This window comes from Jaculus jaculus, chromosome 3 (assembly GCF_020740685.1).
Source record: "Jaculus jaculus isolate mJacJac1 chromosome 3, mJacJac1.mat.Y.cur, whole genome shotgun sequence".
Classification (NCBI taxonomy): domain Eukaryota; kingdom Metazoa; phylum Chordata; class Mammalia; order Rodentia; family Dipodidae; genus Jaculus; species Jaculus jaculus.
In genome coordinates this window covers 164,939,075-164,961,522 of record NC_059104.1, presented here as the reverse complement: position 1 = coordinate 164,961,522, position 22,448 = coordinate 164,939,075, and the positions used below count along the sequence as shown (strand labels likewise).

At 50.2% G+C, this 22,448-nt stretch overlaps 2 protein-coding genes across 12 annotated transcripts in view; one reads left to right on the top strand and one right to left on the bottom strand.

Moving 5' to 3' along the window:
- Nucleotides 1-431: 431 nt before the first annotated feature.
- Kctd21 (potassium channel tetramerization domain containing 21) lies at nt 432-20,757 on the bottom strand. 7 transcript variants are annotated; one of them, XM_045145377.1, is made up of 3 exons: nt 19,461-19,501; nt 18,802-18,899; nt 432-3,374 (listed from the first exon to the last, which is right to left on the bottom strand). In XM_045145377.1, the coding sequence occupies exon 3, from the start codon at nt 3,344-3,346 to the stop codon at nt 2,564-2,566; it is 783 nt and encodes a 260-aa protein (XP_045001312.1). In that variant the 5' UTR covers nt 3,347-3,374; nt 18,802-18,899; nt 19,461-19,501; the 3' UTR covers nt 432-2,563. The 7 variants fall into 7 exon arrangements, with proteins under 7 accessions (XP_045001312.1, XP_045001317.1, XP_045001313.1 ...); XM_045145382.1 differs by lacking the exons at nt 18,802-18,899; nt 19,461-19,501 and adding an exon at nt 20,692-20,757; XM_045145378.1 differs by lacking the exon at nt 18,802-18,899 and having other exon boundaries at nt 19,461-19,502.
- Nucleotides 19,759-22,448, top strand: part of Usp35 (ubiquitin specific peptidase 35) — a 29,403-nt gene continuing 26,713 nt past the window's right edge. For 3 of the 5 annotated variants that reach the window (XM_045145373.1, XM_045145375.1, XM_045145371.1), the window contains exon 1: nt 19,759-20,039. The gene's annotated coding sequence lies outside the window, so the exon portion shown is untranslated. Of the gene's footprint in view, nt 20,065-22,448 lie in introns of all 5 variants that reach the window. The other 2 variants (XM_045145374.1, XM_045145372.1) reach the window with 1 other exon arrangement.

Genomic DNA, 22,448 nt, shown 5'->3' with positions numbered 1-22,448 from the left:
GCCCTGGCATGCCCATTCTCTTCCTATCTGCCTCCTTCTCCCCCTCAAAAAAGACACAAATCAGGGCTGGAGAGATGGTTAAGCAGTTAAGGTGCCTGCCTGTGAAGCCTAAGGACCCATCTTCTACTCCAGATCCCATGTAAACCAGATGCACAATGGTGAGGCAGGCGCAAGGTCGTACATCCCCACTAGGTGGCGCAAGCATCTGGAGTTGGTTGCAGTGGCTGAGGCCCTTTCATACCAATTCTTGTCTCTCTCCTCTCTCTCTCTTGCTGTAAAATAAAACAAGCAAGCAAACAAACAAAAAAGAAGACACAAATCAGAGAAGCTCAGTGACTCAGCCAGAGGTATACAGTAAGCAATGGAGCCAGTTCAAACCTGAGTTGGTCTGATTTAAGGAAGTTTTTGCAATGTTGGAAGAAGACACAAAGTAATAGTCATTTACCATTTATTCTTGCATACATTATTTCACTTGATCCTCACAACAGCCCTGTGAGGTAGGTAGGGTTATATATTACTGTTATGCCCATTTCACAGATGAAGAAATGGAGGTGGCTCAGTGAAGGTGAGTGACTTTCGTGAAGTCACTTAGCGTGTTAGTGGCTTCACAGGTTCTGCACTTTCTCTAAAGTCAAGCTGCTAAAATTAGGAAGCACCAAAACAATGGAGAAAGCAAATTTTTCTGGAGAGATAAGGGCAGTGCTGACTCAGGAGGCTTCTTCTGTGACTTGTCTTGCGGTGGTCACAACTTCTGTTGTTCGGCTGTCAAGTGGGCTCTTGATGAGCTTTCAAGACCGCCACTGGCCTGATGGCCTGGGGTGGCTATCACAGAGACTCCTGGGTCCCACTGCAGGGAGGAGAAGGCCTTTATTGCCTGGGAGACCTGGCTCTGCCCATGACCCAGGTTCCCAGCTCCCCAGGCACAAGCTGTAGCTATCTTGCCCTTGCTTGGCCTGCCTCCTGTGGATGCCTGTCCCGGCTTCCTGGGCAGTGTCTGGAGCCTTTCTCCAGTGCTGTCGCCCCAGGGGTGGATCATAATGTGCTGGGGAGTAGTGACTTGGGGTTTCTTGCCCTGAGCACTCCAGGGCAAGTTAAGACCAGACAGGATAACCGGGGAAGGCTGCTGCTTCCTTGACAGGAGTGTCATATGCCTGGTTACTTATGCCTGGCAGTGTGATGGTTTAGACCATTCCCACACTACCCTCCAAGACCCTGTTACGGTCCTCTGATCTCTGTGATCGGCTCCCAAGCAGACATGGTCAGGATCATGCTAAGTCATGGCTGGTGGGGGGTAGGGGGTGAGGAGGGGCCACACACAATGCAAAAAGGATGGAAAGGCGCTAACTTTGATTCTAAAGGCGGACCCCAAAGGGGAGTCGGAGTTCTGACTAATGATACCTTCAGAGTAGTGTCTGACTTCTTGAGGTGATGACTTTCAAAGCAAGGATAGATATTTGGGTAAGAAGGAAGGTCCTTTTCCAGTGCATGGAAAGAGCAGGGCAGATTTGGGGCCAATATAAGGAAGATCTCCCCACTCAACCTTGGCAGGAGCTGCCTTGGGGATAGTGAGCTTCCTGTCGCCAGGGGTATACAAGCTGGTGTGGATGACCCATTGGAGGTACTAGAGGATAGGCACTCATCCCCAAAGGTGCTGGGGTGTCTTGGGGGAAAGGGAAGAACAGAACAACTACTGGATTATTTGCCAACCCTGAGAGTCTGTAGTATATTGGCTTAAACAAACTGGTTTTCAGAGACACTTCAAAATCTTGGGAAAGGATTACAAAAGTCCAGCACCAGGCTGGGTCATGAAGTGCCCTTCGTCGCACTGGCTCCAGTGCTTTCACACCTCTGCTGGACAGCAGCCTGTTTCTGAAGCCAGGAATCCCTAGACTTGTCCTCCTTAGGAGGGACACCCCACCCTTCTGAACCCTGGGCACTCACTCACTCACTCACTCCTCTAGGCCATTCCATAGCTCAACTCTTCCTGCGTGGGGGCCACGAAAGAGGTCCGGGAACATAATGCATTCCAAGCTAGCCAAACATGGTCACCCCGGGGCAAAGGAGTCCAAGGTCCTTGATCTATCCTCCAGAGGTTACATCAAGAGTGGTGGAGATGGGATCTGCTGTCCCAAGGGGATTCCCTAGTTCTCAGCCCACCTCCTCTGCTGCCAGGGCTCTTTTCAGAGAAGAGAGAGTGAGGCAGTGATTAGTGGTGTAGAGACGGAGCCGTTGGGAAAACGGCTGCTCTTTGTCAGGGCCAGAAAGTCCTCCCGTGGGCTCCTCTTGAATCCATCACCCGACTCTTCACTTGTCATGATAAACTGTCCATCTCCAGCTCAAAATGGCAAGAAAAAGGTGGTTGTGTTCAGAGGACATGTGGATTCCAAAAAGGCGGGCTTCATCACGGGGTGGTGGGGGGGAATCAAGTACTGCTATGCAATTAATACAGATTAGTATCAGTCCCCTGCCTCAAGTCACTGGGGAGGCTCTCCTCAAGGCCTTGGCTGACACGGAGCTTCTTGGGACCCTCATCTCAATGATGCTGGGGTCTTTTTTTTTTTTTTTATCTGTACCGTATCAACCGAATAATTTTATTGTTCGTAAAATCCAGAGCGTGTGGGTGGGAGGAGTCGATGCAGAAGCCATCGCTCAGGGCAATCTTCAGCACCTCTTCCACAAACACCTGGAAGCTGTTGATCTGCTTGTTGGCGGGCGCCACCCAGAGGCGCTTCAGGTTCTGCTTGGTGTACTCTTCCTCCGGCAGGCCCTCCACGTTGGCCACCCAGTCCAGAGTCAGGTGGTTGGGGTCCTGCAAGTGGCTGGCGATGGAGGAAAGATTGCCGTTGGAGCAGTAGAAGAGCTTGGAGCCCAGGAGCTTGAGGAAGAGGCAGGACGTGCTGAAGATGTTGGCGTTGAACACCTCCATGCTGGAGGAGGACAGGCTGTAGATCTGGGGCGCCTCCCGCACGGTGAAGTGCACCGTCTGCACGTGCCGCTTCAGCGTGATGTTGAGCATGGCGTTCTTCTCCGCCTTGGACATCTCCACCTCCTTCTCCTGCAGGGCCTCGATGAGGGGCTGCACCTGGTAGAAGTCGGCCTCCCTGCGCAGCAGGCCCATCTCCTGGAAGTCCTCGGGCAGGTCCAGGTGGGAGGTCCGCAGGAAGTTGAGGATGTAGCGGAACACTTTGCCATCGCGGTCGATGAAGCAGTTTCCCTGGCTGTCCCTCTTGGTGGGCATCTTGCCGCTGAACATGGCGCCCAGCATAGAGTCGGGGAAGCTGGTCAGGGTTGCCAGAGAGGTCGTGTAGAGCTTCCCCCCGACATTCAGGGTAATGGGGTCGGACATGGCAGGAGGCCGGGGTGCTGGGAAAGCCCTAGGGAGAGGAAAAAGTGAGAAGTAACTATTATAATCCAACTACATCTGGGTAGTGACTGTCCTTAACACCCAAGTATTGTCAAGTCTACATTCTTTGTACCAACATGGAAGAGTAACCGTGGAGTGGCTGATAATTGCCACATTGTGCAAAGCACAGTAGATTCCCAAGGGAATCACATACCCTCAAGCCTGCACCCCACCAGAGCCTGTATTTTAATTGGTCTGGAACATGATTCTTGAGATTTCTAAAAAGCTCCCCTGGTGAATCTAAATGTTCTGTGAGGCTAGAGAACAGGAAAATGTGGCTGGACTGGGCTGGAAGCTACCTAAAAAAATTATGTATGAATTTGTCTATATAACAGTCCTCTGTTTCTTTCTTTTTTTTTTTTTTTTTTTGAGGTAGGGTCTCACTCTAGCCCTGGCTGACCTAGAATTATGTTGTCTCAGGGTGGTCTTGAACTTACAGTGATCCACCTACTTCTGCCTCCTGAGTGCTGGGATTATAGGCATGTACCACCATGCCCAGCCCTCTCATCTTTTTTTTTTTTTTAAATATATTTGAGAGAGAGAACAAGGCTAAGAGAGAAATTATGGGCACACCAGGACCTCCAGCCACTGCAAAAGAACTCCAGACACATGTAACTACCTTGGGCATCTGGCTTATGTGGGTACTAGGGAATTGAACCTGACTCCTTAGGCTTCACAGGCATGTGCATTAGCTGCTAAGCCATCTCTCCATCCCCTTTTCATCTTTTAAAGCCTTTTTATTTAATTTTTAATTTTTTTTTTTTTTTTTTAGTTTATCGAGGTAGGGTTCACTCTAGCCCAGGCTGACCTAGAACTCACTAGTTAATCTCAGGCTGGCCTCGAACCCATGGTGATCCTTCTCTCTGCCTCCTGAGTGCTGGGATTAAAGGTGTGCGCCACCATGCCTGCCTTTATTATTTTTTTTTGTTTATTTTTATTTATTTATTTGAGGAGCAACAGCGAGAGAGAATGAGAAGGCTTGCACCAGGTCCTCCAGCCACTGCAAACAAACTCCACAGATGCATGTGCTCCCTTATTTGGCTAATGTGGGTCCTGGGTAATTGAGCCTTGAACCGGGGTCCTTAGGCTTCACAGGCAAGTGCTTAACCACTAAGCCATCTCTCCAGCCCTTAAAGCCTTTTTCTTATTTGTATGCAGGCACACATGCCACAGGGCACATGAGGAGGTCAGAGGGCAGCTTTCAGGCAGGCCCTTGATTGATGCTCCGCCTCATCCTGAGGCAGGTGTCTCCCTCTGGACTCTCTCTGTTGTTCTTTGATGCACTTGCTCCCTGTGAACTTCTGGGAAATTCTCCTGCCTCTGCCTCCCGTCTTGCTGTCAGTGTCTGCCTGCTGGGGGTTATAGCTGCTCGCGTCTTTAAATGAGGTCTAGGGACCAAACTCAAGTACTCCAGCTTGAACCATCTCCCCAGTTCCACTATCACCTTTTTCTTTAAATTTTTATTTTATGTATTTATTTGAGAGACAGAAAGAGAGAATGGGCACACTAGGGTCTCCAGTCACTGCAAACAAACTACAGATGATGTGCCGCCTTATGTGGGCAATCAAACTTGGGGCCTTAGGCTTTGCAAGCAAGCACCTTAACCTCTAAGAAATCCCTTCAGCCCCCTATCATCTTTCGATGCAGACGGGCCATCCATTCCTGCTGCACATAAGAGGAAAACCAGGACAAGACTTGCTTCCAGCCCAGAGAGGTAAGGTGCCTCGGTGGACTCCAAATCCAGGTCTCTTTATGAAAGAGAGCAGTGTAAATGCTAACGAGCCGGAAGACTGGGGCTCTCACAAGTGCTGGGGATTTGTGACTCCACAGTCTTGCTCTATCAATGCTGATTCTTCTCAACTTGCAAATGGCTGTGATTGCTGCCACTTCCATCTACCGGAACTGCCATGGGTCACTTAGCCTCCAGCCCCCAAGTAACAACCTTTTTGGTCTCCTCCTGACTGGTCGCATTCTCCTTGCCTGAAGACACTCTTGGTTCCTGGTGGCCTGCCTCCCATCGCGATTCAATTCCCCAACCTTCTCTGAAACATTTCCGAGCCAGGGAAACTTGTGAGCTTCTGCCCAGAGCGCCCTTCCCAAGGGTGCCGTACCCACTCTTCGATAGCACCCCTGCCACCTCACAGCCTCCAGGGCGGCGAGTCTCCGTCGACTCAAAATCTTGAATTCTAACCTCTCTTTTAGGTTTTGGAAAATGCGAGATTTATACCCTCTTAGCCTGCCTCTAACATGAGCCTTTTTCCTTTTACTTGCTTGTGGAATGGACTCAGTAGCGTAAGAACAGGGACACCAAGAGAAGCGGCCCTCGCAGAGACGGGAACGGTGCAGTGATGAGATCGATGCACCAAGAGCTGTGGGGGAAATGCCAACCAGAGAATCAAGAAACATCTTGCTAAGTATACTTGCGTGCTCAGATAGGACAACAGAGGTCCATGGTGGGGGCGGGGGTTCATCTCCAAAGTCACCCAGCAGAGGTGGCAAGCACTTCTACGTGTCTTCCACCTGAGCCCCTTTTCTCTACAGTGGCCCGGGGACCAGGCTGGGTGGGGGAGATGCTCAGATGCCTCACCTGAGTGTGGGTGGGGGACCGTTCCCTTCTGGCTCCTTCCCAGTCTAATGGGGGCACTTTGATAATGCAGAGAAGCATTAACCATCTGGAGCATCTATAGAGAAACCAGTCCATGACGAAGTTACAAAACTGTTGGCAGGAGCCCGGAGCAGATGGGCTGCGAGACAGCGGGGAGGTCCAAGCGAAAGAGGTGGGTGAGCCGCCCCGGAAGGCAGGCGTGGGGGGGCTGGCTCTCTGGAACAGCAGCTGGCTAGGGTGCTGGGGGCTAACAGCTGAGTTAGGCAGACGCTGGGCTCAGGAGTGGGTCACTGTTTACTCATTCCAAAATCTTCTTTCTCTTCCTTCTTTCCCTCTTCTTCTCTTTTTCTAGGTAATAATTTGCATATTCTATTTTTCTCCTTGAGGAAATACCAAATAACCCCTTCCTTTCTAAAACACTGGATTTCATGCTCAGGCTATGTGAAGTGGCTTAGCCCCACAGGCTCAGGGGCCCGAGGGATTGGGCTGTCTTTCTGACAGTTCTGCAGGCCACTGACCCTCAGCCTCCTTCTGTGTTAGTGCAGAAGAGCTCAGGACACTATGGTGGGGGTAGGGGGGAGGTTGCTGTAGCCGTAGGTCATTCCTGGATAACTGTGATGGGTGGTTCCCAAACTCTTACTTCTCTGCTTGCCAAAGCAGCAGAGCACTTGGCTTTTCCACTTCCATCATGCCTTCATGGCTCTGGTCCTTTGTTTGGGGAAGCCAACAGCATCACTTGACAGGGGCAGAGGTTGGTTATGAAGGCAGGCCTCCTGTTCCAAATCCAGGGTATTCCACACCTACTGAGTCACAGAGCAGGGCCCCATGTTCTAGTCACTGTACCACTGTCCACCCTGATAGGCCCTGGTGCAAAAGGAATGACAGTGACCTGACTGCAAGGACTGCCCCCCCCCCCCACAGGGCCAAGAAACTTCACGAGAGAGGCACCTTTGGTCAGGTGGTAATGACCTACTGCTGACCTACGGTCCCATGTGTATCTAGAAGCCTCCTAGCCATTTCCATCCAGATATTCCATAGTTAGAATTCTGCTCCAGACCTGCTATTAACTCTTTTTCGGTCACCAACAGCCTGAGACCAAGACGTGGGCAGGAGTGCTGATTCTGTAGTCCTGAGATCTGTGTCTTGACTCTGTCTCCTTGAGCCCTTTCCCAGAAGTACTGCTGGAGCTCAGGCCTTCTTCCCGTTCCCTTCCCAGCCTGCGTCCTCCCTTGGCCTGCTGGCTCTGCCCACGCTCTGTTCTGCTCTGCAGACTGACGCTCTCGAAATGCTCCTGCCTCCTCACCCCACCCACTCTGCCCTCCGCTCATGAGCCTTGACTCTCCACGCGTGCCAGGCTCGGCACTGCGGGCACCCGGGTCACTCTCACACTGTTACTTTCCCTGCCTCTACTCTCTCTGTACCGCCTTTTTCTACCTCCGTCTTTTCTGCTAGTAACTTTCGAGGCCCAATCTAGAAGTCAGTACCTCTGCAAAGCTGTCCCTCCCTGTATCTCCCCTCTGTTAACAGCTCTCTTCTGCCAGGCGTGGTGGCGCACGCCTTTAATCCCAGCACTTGGGAGGCAGTGGTAGGAGGATCACCATGAGTTCGAGGCCACCCTGAGACTACATTGTGAATTCTTCCAGGCTAGAGCGAGACCCTACCTTGAAGAAAAAAAAAAAAAAAAAAAGAGCTCTCTTCTCTGTGCTTCCCAAGACTTCACACAACTGTCCCTGGCAGTGGTGCCCTCCCACCCCGTCACTCTGACGGGCTATGTCCACGCGCCTACTCCCAGCCTTGGTAAAATACAGATCACTGGACACCCATGGTCGGCAAGAGCCTTGACCCATCTCTTGCACCATACAGGAAAAATGAACTCTCAATGGATCATAGACTTAAATATGAAACTTAAAACTATAAAGTAAGCCGGGCATGGTGGCACACGCCTTTAATCCCAGCACTCAGGAGGCAGAGGTAGGAGGATCGCCGTGAGTTCAAGGCTACCCTGAGACTACATACTACATTCCAGGTCAGCTTGGGCTACAGCAAGCTACTACCTTAAAAAAAAAAAAAAAAAAAAAAAAAAGGAAATGAAAGACTGTTATACCAGGGGTGAAAATATTGGCAAAACACTTCTCTGATATAAAAGACTAACAGAGTATATAAATCGTAAGAGCAAATAAGAAACTCAAGTAAGAAATTGGCAAAAGCTGGGATGTAGCTCTGTGGTAAAGCACTTGCCTAGCATGTGCAAGGTCCTGAGTCCAGCTCCCAGCATTAATGAAAAAGTTAAAAAATGGGCAAAGGCTGACAGTTAAGACCGTCACATTCCAGACTGTAGACCACGTAGTGTTTCCCACCCCCATGGGCAGGCCTGCCCGGGGTCAATATTAGTAAATACATGCTGAAGAAAGAAGCCACTACTTTTGCCCAGCATCAAGCCTTTTTACATTTCATTTCAATTGCTTCAATCATTTAGACTGCTTTATTTGCAAAAACATTTCTTAAATAATATTTTATTTTATTTATTAGAGAGAGAGAATGGGCATGCCAGGGCCTCTAACCATTGCAAACAAACTCCAGATGCCTCCACCACCTTGTGCATCGGGCTTACATGGATACTGAGGAACTGAACCTGGGACCTTTGGCTTTTCAGGCAAGCACCTTAACTGATAAGCCATCTCGCCAGCCCTGCAAAATCATTTTCTAAAAGGAGGGCAAGAGGAGAATGTGTGTATCAGTTGGATTCTTTGGGCCACCAAGTACAGTCTGCCACTATTAAACTTGCTTAAGCAATAAAAAAAAAAAAAAAAAAAAGGGCAAAGGGAGCCGGGCGTGGTGGCGCATGCCTTTAATCCCAGCACTCGGGAGGCAGAGGTAGGAGGATCGCCATGAGTTCAAGGCCACCCTGAGACTACAGAGTTAATTCCAGGTCAGCCTGGACCAGAGTGAGACCCTACCATGAAAAACCAAAAAAAAAAAAAAAAAAAAAATGGGCAAAGGATACAAGATACTCAGACGATAACCACAGCCTAACAGTGACTGCTCACTAGAAACATCCTCTGTAGACAATTGCCCTCTTTTCTTAGCACTTTACCTTCTAATGAAGAGCTGTGCCTACACAACTATGATGTAAACTGTCCAACAGTCTTTCTTTATATCCTGCTGTTCCTTTCGCTTTTTTTTTTTTTTTTTTTTTTTTTCTAGACGGGGCTCACTACATGGTCTGGGCTGGCTTTGAACTCCCTACTGTAGTTCAGACTGGCCTCAAACTTAAAATCTTGTTGGGCTGGTGGTACAGGCCTCGAATCCCAGCTACTTGCAAGGCTGTGGGAGGAGGGTTACAAGTTCAAGACTGTACAGGTACAACAGCAAGACCTCGTCTCAAAAAGAAAAATGGGCCTAGATACAGCTCGGTAGAGTACTTAATCTAGCACTCACAAGCCCAGGTTCAATTCCCAGGAATGGGGGGTAAAAAAGAGCTGGCTGGGTGTGGTGCTGACGCCTTTAATCCCAGCATTCAGGTGGCAGAGGTAGGAGGCGGACTCCATAGTGAATTCCAGGTCAGCCTGGGCTGGAGCAAAACCCTACCTCGGGCTGGAGAGATGGCTTAGTGGTTAAGCGCTTGCCTGTGAAGCCTAAGGATCCCGGTTCGAGGCTCGGTTCCCCAGGTCCCACGTTAGCCAGATGCACAAGGGGGCGCATGCGTCTGGAGTTCGTTTGCAGAGGCTGGAAGCCCTGGAGCGCCCATTCTCTCTCATCCTCTGTCTTTCTCTCTGTGTCTGTCACTCTCAAATAAATAAATAAATAATTAAAAAAAAAAACCCTACCTCGAAAAACAAAACAAAACAACAAAAGCAACACTGAAAAAGCCAGGCGAGGTGGCACACGTCTTTAATCCCTGCACAGGAGGCAGAGGTAGGAGGATCTCCGTGAGTTCAAGGCCACCCTGAGACTACATAGTGAATTCCAAGTCAGCCTGGGCTACAGCGAGACCCTACCTCAGACAAAAAAAAAATAGGAAAAAAACGGAAAAAAAAAACCCATAAAGCTCTGGGTCCTGCTGCGCCAACACTACCATTACCATTCAACTCATAGCTCTTTCTCTAGATTTACAGAATCTAAAAAATTCTGTTGACCTACAGATTTTATTAGAATGTGTAAGATGATGCTTAACTTGCAACCATACCTCCAGTATTTATGTATATGTTTGTTTCTGTAGTGCTGGAAATAAAACCCAAGACCTTGGGAATTCTAGGCAAGCTCTGTTATTGAGCTACATCCCCAGTCCTAATATATTTATGCAGAGAATGATTGTATTGTGCTAAATGTTTTTCCATCCATTACCTCAGTGGCTTTACAACCACACTCTCTGATGGTCCAGGACACCCTACCTTCAAATATGACTGCAGGAGGCTAGAATATGCCACCTTCTCTTGGACATATTCATTCTGAGCTGGTTATTTTGAGAAATTGTATACAGGGACCTAGTTCTGAAAAGATTCTATAAGGGAAATTTGCATCTATAACGGGAAACTTTCATGAGGAAACCCATTTGTACCAAGAGAGCTAATCTGAGATAATTTATCACCTGAGAGGCTTTTTATCTGTATGACAAGCCAACCAATATTCATCACGTGCTTCCTTCCCTCACTCTCCTAATATTCCTCCACCACTCCCGGAGGCCCCAAGCTTTTCTTTCTAAATTGAGGATGCTGCACCAAGTTCAATCACTGGGCGGCCTTTGAGTCACATGTCTGTGGGACTCCTGAGTATGTGTACACATACTAACTTAAATGGGGATTCCTCTGGCAATGTTTTCTTCTTCTACTTCTTCTTCCTTTCATTCGAGATAGGGTTTTGCTCTAGCCCAGGCTGACTTGGAATTCACTATGTACTCTCAGGATGGCCTCAAACTCACATCAATCCTACTTTTCCTGGGATTAAAGGCATGCATTACCATGCATGGCTCTTATCAATCTGTTTTCTAAAAGTATTTAATTAATTTATTTATTTAGGTTTTTTGAGGTAGGGTCTTACTCTAGCTCAGGCTGACCTGGAATTCACTAGGTAGTCTCAGGGTGGTCTCGAACTCACGGCAATCCTCCTACCTCTGTTTCTCAAGTGCTGGGATTAAAGGCGTGTGCCACCACACCTGGCTAAAAATATTTTATTCATTTATTTGACAGAGACAGGGGAGACAGAAAGAGAAAATGGGCATACCAGGGCTTCTTGCCTCTGCAAACCAACTCCAGATACATGAGCCACTTTATGCATCTGGCTTGAAGTGGGTACTGGGGTATTTAACCAAGGCTTGCAGGCTTTTCAAGCAAGTGCCTTTAGGTGCTGAGCTATCTCTCCAGCCCCTATTGATTTGCTTTATGTCAATTTAACTTGTAGGCCATCCAAAGAACCTAGTGTAAGGAAGCTATGATTTTTCCTCCCTGTAATACCATCTCTCCAGTTTGGATGAGGAAACAGGCTCCAAAAGGGTAAGAGACGGCTCAGGTTTCATACCCAGTTGGAGATGCTGGTATCTGAATGCAAGACTGAGCTTAACAAAGCTCTGCTCATTTTCCTTCCACCAAAGTACCCCAGTGTGCAATGTGAGCAAGAAATGCTCACATCTCTATTCATGCCAGACTGGCTGGCATCATTCCCTGCCAGCTGGGGCTCTGCCCACTCACATCCGAGGGCCAGGAGATAGGTTGTCAGCCCTCTGCAGCTGACACAGGGTAAGCCCACACAGGTGTGTCTAGACTTTTTTTTTTGACATCATGACAGGATATAGTCATCTACAAAGTTCACACCCCCTTGAGAACTATGCAATCGAGTTACAAAAAGAAAACAGGAAAAGAAAGAAAAACCCCAAAACCTCATAGTATTTTAGGTTCATGGTTTTGTGTTGGGCTATATTTATAGTGATCCTGAGGGTCACCGGTGGGACCTGGAACCTTTCTACTTCAACAGCAAACAAGGCTGTCTGAGGTAAAGTAGTCACATGAAAAGCCAGGCCTTCAGAAGTCACATTCAAAAAGTGAAAGAATGCAAAATGGAATCAGGAGGCAAGAGTTAAAGAAACCATCACTATGTGGGGATGAATACTTTCTCTTAGGAGACTTTCCAAGGGGTGATCATAAAGCTTCCGTATTCCTACCAATGTGAAAAGCAGGAAAAAGACGGTCCATGTGCCTCCCTGAGAAAACCACAGGGGCCAAGGGACAGCAGTTCCTCAGAGCACTTGCCAGGTCAGCTGGGCCAGCATGCCCAGGGCTGGCTCCAGGGGGTGGGTGCCTGGCCCAGCAATTTCAGTCTAGAGCCTGAAAATCATCTTGTTGGCAACCTCTAATTAAGACACAAAAAATAGAAATCTCTGAGAGGAGATGTCTCGTAAGGGCAGCCAAGATACTACTGTTCTAGACATTCCTACTTTAGAATGGTGTCCTGGCACCCAGTCCACGCAGACCTCAGGAGGAAAACAGCCAATGGGCACTGAGTACTTCCTGTGCAGCAAAACGGATCATAGCTGCGTTATATAAATTAGCTCCTTTAAGCTCCGTAATGATCTTCCAAGGCGAGTATTACCTCCATGTCACAAAGGAGAAACGGAGGCTCAGGGGGTTAGGAAATGTGCCCAGGGCCACGGCGGAGTCAGGGGTGAGCGGAGCCGTCTATGCTGTGAACACTCGTCCTTAGCATTCAGTGGCCAGGCTTTTGGAGACGGTCTTTCCTTGTCCCACTTCTACCTCTTACCAGGTGCTCACACACCCGCCATCTCAACTTGATTCTGACCCAACTAAATGCCAGAGGGCAGAGAATGACCATGTCCCAAGGATCTACAACCTACTCTGAGCTGTGCGAGGCATTTTCCTCGTTTGTTGGATTACGGTGCCATGCTCATGCTGCAGGGTAGGTGTGGTTATCTCAATTTATTCTTATTTATTTATTTTATTTTTTGAGGCAGGGTCTCACTGTAGCCCAGGCTGACCTGGAAACCACTATGTAATCTCAGGCTGGCCTTGAAGTCACAGAAATCCTCCCACCTCAACCTCCCGAGTGCTGGGATGAAAGGTGTGTGCCACCATGCCTGGCTCGACTTTTTTTTTTAATTATAAAATTGAAGCTGGGCTGGAGAGATTAGCTCCGTGGGTAAAGTGCTTGCCTTGCAAGCATGAGGACCTGAGTTCGATCTTAGTATCCGCATAAAATGCTGACCATGGTGGTGTACACCTGTACTCACAGCTGGGAGACAAAGACAGGTGGATCCCTGGAGCTCACTGGCCATCCAGTCTCGCCTAATGGTGAGCCTCAGGCCCATGACAGACACGTCTCCAAAAGAAGAGGACAGTGTTCCTGAGGAGAACACCTGAGATTGTTGTCTGGTATCTACGTGTACATGCACATGTGTGATCTCGCAATACACCTGTGCCCACATGCACACACACATATATATACATGCATGCAGACCACACACTAAAAAAAATAAATAAACAGAAGCCAGGCGTGGTGGTGCACGCCTTTAATCCTAGCACTCAGGAGGCAGAGGGAGGAGGATTGCCGTGAGTTCAAGGCCACCCTGAGACTACATAGTGAATCCCAGGTCAGCCTGGGCTAGAGCGAGACCCTACCTCAAAACAAAACAAAATTAAAACAAACAACCCTCCTTCAACTTCCCCTCTGCCTGAAGCCTGGAGCAGTGAAGGCAGCTATGTAAGATCACAGAGCTAGAGTTGGCTGAGCCGGAATTCCGCAACATAGAGGACCAGGCACTATATGATCACGGCCATCTCCCAGGAATCCAGGCCAGAATGCCAAATGAGAACACCCTGAAGCCTGTCTTCTGGCCAGTCACATCAGGTACACTATTTTACAAGGAAAAATAAATACCTGTGATGCTTCTGAGACGAAGACAAAAGATGTTTTGTGGTGCTGTGGATCAAGTCCAGGGTCTTGCAGAAGTTAGGCAAATGCTCTGCCACTGAGCTCAGCCCCAAACAAAAGATACTGAAGTTGTCCCCAAGTTAACTGTAAGGACTGGAATGTAGTATCTTCTGTGTATTATCAGCTATTGTAACAACTATGAGCCTACTAAGTATTAACTCATCTCTCTGTCTCCCTGTTTTGTTCGCTCACAGAGCCTCGAAATGATGTCCAGTAGCTATGAGAACATCTACATGGATCTTTCCAGATAGCTCCTGTAAGAAACCAGGATTCCTGGAGAAAATGATGGTTCCTAACTTTTTTGGAAATGCTGCCAGACAGCAAGTTCAGTCTAGTAAGGTCACAGCCTCAAGGCCAAATTTAGGGTAATTTGAGTTACAAAAAGAGCAAGCTGATAACAGATTTGCGCACACTGACTTAAAGAAAAGGAGGGAGGGCCCATAATGCTACTGAGAGGAAAAAAAAGGAAAAAACCAGGTAGGAGGGGAGAGGAAGAAAGAAGAAAATGTCACTCTATAAAGAGGAACGCCAGCTGGGTGTGGTGTTGCAGGCCTGTGAACCCAGCACTTGGGAAGTGGAGGCTGGAAGATCAGAAGCTAAAGGCTAACCTTGGTTAGACAGGGAGGTCAAGGCCAGCCTGGGCTACATGAGACCCTGTCCCCATCCAAAAGAAAGGAATGCTAACTAACAAATCTAGAAGGCATGGCACAATTATAAAAATACCATTCTGTAACTCTCAATGTTGTAATTCAGGTGAAGGTGGCCAGCAGAAGTGGTCTGGAAGGAATTCACAATTCTGACAGCCTACAGGATCACTTCACAGGCCCACTTATTGGGAGAGAAAATTCACTCGTACAGTAGAGACGTCAGGTTGTTATGTTAGCTGGTAATCAAATCTGGGATTCGTGGACAACAGGACTGATACCATCCATGTGCCGTCTGGTGTGACATAATCAGAAGTGCACAATGCCAGCAAAACAAAACCCAAAAGCCCCTGGTTCTAACCACTAATGAACTAATCGAGTCTAATTAAATGTGGGGCAGCTCTATGTTGATGAAATGAGAACTAATCAGTGCAAAAATACGTCAGTCTTGACTGGTTGATTTTAAAAAGCAATACTTAAGAGATTTAGGGTGGGCATTTGGACATAGTTTAAAGTGCTTATTAGATAATACTGACTTTCTTGAAAGTGGGATAAATTTTAAAACTATTTTATTATTTATTTGCAAGGAGAGAGAGAGAGAAACTAACCGGCACACCAGGGCCTCCTGCCACTGCAAATGATCTCCAGATGCATGCATCATTTTGTGCATCTGACTTTTAAATGGGTACTGGGGAACTGAACCCAGGCTGTCAGGGTTTATAAGCGAGGATCTTTAACTGCTGAGCTATCTTTTCAGTCCTGATTTTTTTTTCCTTTTTTTTTTTGGAGTCAGTGTCTTGCTATGTAGCCCAAGCTGGCTTAAACCTGAATATATCCTCCTGCCTCAGTTTCTCAGTTTAATGTGGGATCATAGGTGTGTGCAACTAAATCTGGATAACTTTTTTTTTTTCTTCTAAGTAGGGTCTCACTCTAGCCCAGGCTGACCTGACACTCACTCTGTAGTTCCAGACTGGCCTTGAACTCAGGGCAATCCTCCTACCTCTGCCTCCTGAGTGCTGGGATTAAAGGCGTGTGCCACCATGCCCAGCTTCTGCATGTCATTTTATTTTCAATGAGTCTTCACAATGCTGCCCAGGGTGGCCTGGAATCCTCAAGCTCAAGTGATCCTCCTGCCACTTGAGTAGCTTGCATTAGAGTGACTTGCCACCATGCATGGCTGCTAAATTACTCTGAAGTAGTTGGGGGAAAATACAGTTTAGTGTAAAAGCAAGAGTGGCCAAATGTGAATTGATGCATGTACGTAGGGCTATCCTTTAAATGTCTGTGCAGGCTTGGAAACTTAAAAGAACAATTGTAGAGTTGGAGAGATGGCCCAATGGTTAAGGTGCTTGCCTGCAAAGCCTGACGACCCTGGTTCAATTCCCCAGTATCTACATAAGGTCAGATACACAAAGTGGCACATACATCTGGAGTTCATCTGCAGTGGCTAGAGGTCCTGGCATGCCCATTCTCTGTGTCTGCCCCTCTTCTCTCTCTCTGTGCTTGCAAATATATAAATAAAATATTTTTCTAATAAAAGAACAATGGGGCTGGAGAGATGGCTTAGCAGTTAAGGCACTTGCCTGTGAAGCCTAAGGACCTAGGCTTAATTCTCCAGTGCCCATGAAAAGACAGATGCGCCAGGTGGCACCTGTGTCTGGAGCTCTTTGCAGTGGCTAGAGGCCCTGGTGCACCCATTCTCTCTCATAATAATTTTTTTTTTAAGAACAGCCCATTCTCTCTCTCTCTTAAATAAGCAATGCTGCCCACGGTGGCCTGGAATCCTGCAAATGGCTGGAGAGATGGCTTAGCAGTTAAGGTGCTTGCCTGCAAAGCCAAAGGACCAAAGTTTGATTCCACAGTACCCATGTAAGCCAGATGCACAAGGTGGCACATGCATGTGGAGTTTGTTTGCAGTGGTTAGAGGCCCTGGCATGCCCATTCTCTCTCTCTGCCTCTTCCTCTTTCTTTTAAAACCGTGTGTGTGTGTGTGTGTGTGTGTGTGTGTGTGTGTATCAGTTGTATTTTGGAAAAAGAGAAAGAATATTTCCCTCAAAGAAGCACAAGTGTGAAATTCTATCAGAGTGCCAAACACCAATAACCAGGCTCACTACACTGCTGGTTAGTTATTCCTGGGAAACATGAAGGGCTCTTACTGTCCCTTCATAAAAGTCTCTGCACTTTAAAGGGTGAGGACGTAAACTGGGGCTAAGCTAACATGACCCCAGGCTGAGGAGTTTTAGAATAAGCTGGCAGGTTTCTGGCCCCATCTCCCACATCAACCCCACCATTAGGCTTGCCTGCCTTCTGGGCTGGAACCAAGGTTGTGAGAGCATGGCTGTTTCAGGTTTGTTTCTGCCATCTCCTCCTGAGCCCAGAGTCTGCAGGATGGAAACTCCTGTTGGTTCAGAGTATGTTCACAATGAGGGCCACAACTGTACCTCAGGAATGTTGAGAAGGAGAAAGAACCAGAGGGACTGGGGTGGGGGGTGGGTGAGACAGGACCATGAACGAATGGTCTTTGGCTTGTATTTGAGTCCGCTGTGTAGCTCCAGTTCCCAGGGCAGATGCTGACAGTCATGGAGACCATAGAGGCAAGAAGGGTGGTTGTGGTTGGGAAACTACTTGTATGTGCCAGTCTCTATCAATCTCATAGACGACGGAGATCACATTCCATTCCTACTCTATAGGCCAGCTATGCCAGGCCCTCTCTGACCTGTATGATCAGATATCACCTCTTCACCTCCGCCAGGCCTTGGCCTGCAAAGGCAAAAATCTCACCTGTCAGCCCTCTCAGGTGAAACTGAACTTTCTTCCTCTTTACCTACAGAGCGTTTTATTCTGTGTCCTTACCACAACCAACTCAAGTGGACAGGTGCCAAGCCTCCCTCTAGGGCCAGGAACTCTCTTTCTATCCCCAGAAATAGGCTGCATAGGGGAAGAGAAAGGTATTTTTCCCCCATTTAGTCAGAACCATTTCTTCCTACCCAGATTGACTGTCATCTACCAGTAGAAAGACTTGTCACCTTGTTTTTGGTTTTTAACATCGCCCCCCTCCCTTTTTGAGGCAGGGTCTCACTCTAGCTGAGGCTGACCTGGTATTCACTATGTAGTCTCAGGGTGGTCTTGAACTCATAAGAGATCCTCCTACTTCTGCTTCCTGAGTGTTGGGACTAAAACATGCACCACCATGCCTGGCTTCTTAAAACCTTTTTTAAAAAAGTATAGTTCTGGGGCTGGAGAGATAGCTTAGCAGTTAAGCGCTTGCCTGTGAAACCTAAGGACCCTGGTTCAAGACTCATTCCCCAGGACCCATGTTAGCTAGATGCACAAGGGGGCGCACACAGTTTGCAGTGGCTGGAGGCCCTGGCGCGCTATCTATCTGCCTCTTTTTCTGTCTGTCCCTCTCAAATAAACTAATAGAAATTAAAAAAAAATAGTTCCTAGATTTTCCAGTTGGAATTTAAGGCATATGATGAGGCCTGGGGTATTTAAGGCATAGGATGAGGTCACAGGGTAGTAAATACCAAGAAGGTTCTCACTGTGGAAGGGAATGGATAAGGCCAGCTCCACAGGAACAATGCCCAAAGTAAGTAGTGTATCTTCCAATGAGCTGGGGACTTCCCCACCTTGTTCACTTAGCACACCAGGATCAGGACACTGGCTCACAGCGCAGAGGACTATGTAGGGACGCTGCTCTTCACCTCTCCCAACAGCTGTATCTTTAGTCTCAGTGTGCCCTGTCCTATCTCTAAGAAGCCCAGGCTCTGCCACTGCTGCCTCCACCTCCCCAGGTTGACAAAGGGACCCCGGAGTAGGCGGCCCATCAGGGCAAAAGGGAAAAGGCGGGCTGAAAGGAAAAAAAAGCCACTTGACTAAGTGGGACTTTGGGATTTGCAAAGTATTCATCCACCCGGTGTGTCACCATTGCCATCTCTTTCAGAATCTCCCTAGCTGTCTTTCCTGCCTCCTCGTGTGTTTCCCCTCTGGCACCCGAGCCCCCTTTTCCAGCATTCTCTTCCCTTGGTCTTCCCACTTCTCCCCACAAAGGCCATTTATAAACAAAAGGCTTTCAAATCGTTTCATCCTCACAGTACCCTAGGACGGCTGCCTTGCAGCGTGGCATTCAGGAGAACTGCTGCCCCACTTGTGAAGGGCAGCTCATCGACACGACACTGCTTTCTCCTTAACCAACCCACCCCAGACCAAACCTCTGCCTCCCCGGAGTGCAGGAAAAGAGCAAGGGTCTTCCGGAGGAGTCCTGCGTGGTTTGGGACTAGGCACTTCACTCCACGCCCGCGTTCCCGACCTGTGAACAGATATGGCGACGTCTTTGCAGGATGTGAGTCGATTGAGATCATGTGTGTGTCAGAACTGAGCTCCAGCCATGGGCTCTTTATTGCCAGTCACGGGCAGGGGAAGGTGTGTGCATCCACAGCCAAGCTGACAGGGGTCCCTTTCATCCTTGTGCCTTCGCCCCAATCCTCCACCCAGTGCAACCCAGCCTCGCCTCTTCCGCTCTTGCAGCACCCACTCCCAGGACCAGACCCTAGGTCGCCTACCTCACCTAGAGACCCCGCCCCTCGTCCCACCCACCCACAGCTCCTCCTACCACGCGACCCTTAAGATCCGGGCTTTTCCCACCCTCGCCACCGCTGGACTCCTCCCCAGCCCCGCCCCTCTGACAGCTCAGTTTCTTCCCTGCCCCCCCCCCAGCTCGCCTCGCTCCAAAACGCGCCCCATTTCACAGATGAGAATGGCGAGGCTGGTGCCGATGACCTTTCATGGTGGGGCAGGTACCCCGACTGGCCCGCGTCCTGTCACCGGTCAGTCCCGAGCCCTCCTACACCCCGGCCCGCGTCGCACCCACCTCCTGCCCTCGCTCGGCAGCCTCCCCTCCGCCGCCAGCGCAGCTCGGCGAGGGGGCGGAGGGCCGGTGCCCAGCCTAGGGGCGCGGCGGGGCCGGCGCCGCGCGCTGACCACTGGGACTAGTAGTTCTCTCCGGGCTCCCAACCGGCCCGCGAGCCGAGCGCGGACTCCATCTCCCAGGAGGCTTAGCGGAGAGCCAGCCGGCTCCCGCCCCGCCCCGCCCCGCCCCGCCGGCGCACGGGCCAGCTGGTCTTAAAGGGGACGCGGTCCGAGTGGGCAGCTCGCGGGGTGGCCCTCACTCTGGCTCCGCCCCGTCTCCCCGCACCTCGCCCCTCCCCCGCCTGATCCCGCAGCCCCGCGATCGCGCCGCAGAGTTGGACTCCCTGAGTCCATCCGCACAGGGTTGTGCCGAACGGGGTGTGAAGAATTGCACTTTGCAGTGGAAGCAGCATCCCCGTCATCTGGGACCCCTCTGTTGTGCGGGGGGAAGGGGGCGGAGAGCAGAGGACCCGCCCTGACCTAGTCCGGCCCAGCCTTGTCCAGTCTGGCTTGAGCGCCCCGCCCAGGAGCTGGCTCTGAGGTAGGGGCCCACTGAGGGCCAGGAGGTAAGGGGGTCCCGGGAGTGTGAGTATTGGTTGATGAGGGGGGGTGTCAGCACCCTGACATTTCGAGAACCCCCAAACTTGCCTACAAGGACCTGAGAGCCCCAGACTGGGAGGTAGGAGGTGTGGGTGCATCCTGGGCCTTGCTGTGTGACCTTGGACAAGTAACTACCCCTCTCTGGGCTTCAGCTGCCTTCTTTCATCAGTTGTGTATGGAGGTGGTCCAGGTCCTGCTCTCCTCAGCACTGAGAGCACATGTGCTTGGTATCAGGAAGCCCACCAGTTTTCTGTGGGACACCCCCAACCTCGCTCTGAACTGGGCGGGGGTGCACTGCCTAAGCAAGAGAAGGGAAGTTTTTGCCCAGGTGGTGCACAAACTAGGGGTAGAGGTTGTCTGGCTCTCTGAGCATCCGGGGCCTGGGGCGCTGACAGGCCCTTGCTGACTAGAGACCTGATGTGTCAGCTGATGCCCTCCTTCCCAGAAAGCCTAGGATAGGAGTGGGGGCCAGCTAGGGGAGGATAGTAAGGGGCCGCCAGGCAGGGTGGGTGAGGGTGGGGGATTCCTGAGAGGTTATAGTGCTCCTGCCTTCTTCGCGTCTCTTTCCTGTCCCTTAGTAACAGGGCACTTACCTGGCACCAGTAAAAGCCTTTCTTTCCCCCTTTCTTTCCAGGAGACAGGTTGGAGGCCAGAGAAGGCCTCCCAGAGTGAAGGCGCCTTTTCAGGGCTGCTTTGCCCAGACTCTTGGCCATAAAACCCAGATATGCTGCTACCTAGAGACCAGAGGGGCCAGAGACAGAGGATAGATGCTGCCTGGTGCAAGGGACAGCTGGTGCCCCGGACCCCCCAGGCAGCCTTGTCACCTAGAGGAGTCAGAGGGCGGGAGGCTGGATGCGAGGGGCTGAGAGAGAGCAAATGGGGTTCTTTGGCCTCTAGCACAGAGCAGGGCTGGGGCCCGCTGAGTGGGGGACCTGCAGGGAGGGGCGCCTCCCACTCCCCTGCTGAGGAAGTGCTGTGAGCTGCTGCTGGCCTGGGGCTGCCCAGGAGCAAGGTTTTGTTTTGCTTTGCCTTCCTTCTGCCTGGCTTGATCCGGTCACTGCTGTAGTGGCCAGGGCCTCTCTCCGCTTCCCAGGACTCCCGAGCTTCCTGCTGATGGTGGTGGTCAGGGTTATGGATATGTGAGGTCTGGGCAGAGGAGGGGCAATGGCTGGATTCAAGGTTAAGTCTGGCCCTGGAAGGTACTTTGCTGGTCCCATCTTTGGTTTTATCTCATCTTGCTGTCACATGGCCCCCATCAGTCACTAGGCACATCTTCATGGACACTTCTGTGCTTGGATCGGCTCCTGGGCATTGGCTACAGAGAGCAGGATTGGACCTTCTCCTTATGGAGGGAGACCTCAGCCTGGCAGGAGAGAGTGTGCTGGAGCCAGTTATATGCTGCAGAGAGATGGAGGGTGCCAAGTGGACCTTGGGGCTGGAGCTCAGATACACTGAGCTATGTTGGGGTGGGGATGGGGGACAAAGCAAGACCCCTGGAGGCAGAGCCTGGGAGCTAAGCATCGGGCAAGACAAGTGAGAATTCTCCAGGGGAGAAGAGAAGGAAACCTTCTCATAGAAAGGGCATCCGAAAAAAAGCCCCCTTCTCAAATTTCCCTCCATGCCTCACACCAGCTGAATGTCCCGGATGGGGCCTCAATGTCAAGCTCAGAAGTTTGAACCTCATCTGTGGGTGGCAGGTAGCCTTGGAGTTCCGAACAGAATGGAAGTTAATCTGATGGCCTTACTGAGTGGGTTGGAGAAGCCAAAGGGATGATGAAGCCTGAGCCAGGGTCCAATACTGGAGCCAAACACTGGATTTCAATCTCTCTCTCTCTCATGGAGCTGAGCCAGTCTCATCCAAGCAGGAGCAGGGATCTCTCAGCACACTCAGCAGAGACATCAAGGGTCATCCAGGATGGACAGATGAAGGCTGTGGACCTTCTAGGGGAGGGGGCAGTGATTCTTGTGGGTGCACCCCCCCCCCCAGTCAAGCATGTGCTGGGAGCCAGCAGGGCAAGAGTATCAGCTCAGGGCTTGGGCAGGGGTGACAGGGCTGGCTGGGAAAAGCCAAGGGGTGGGCAGGCAGCCATCTCTCTTCATTAGAGTTGAGAGGCTGAGAGGTGGAGAAGCCCCTTCCGCCATGGCTAAGGCCTCCGTGGACATGGTGCCTTGGCTCGATTCAAAGCTGAACTGTTCTCCCGGGTGTGGACCTCTGTTGGAGGATGGGCTGGGGGAGGGAATGAAGAGCTGGCCTAGGAGACTACTGTACTAGTCCAGGTGAGAACTAGAGAGGAGCCCATGTTGGGTGGGGCTGGAGGCTGGGCAGAGTGAACAGTGAGGGCTCAGGGAG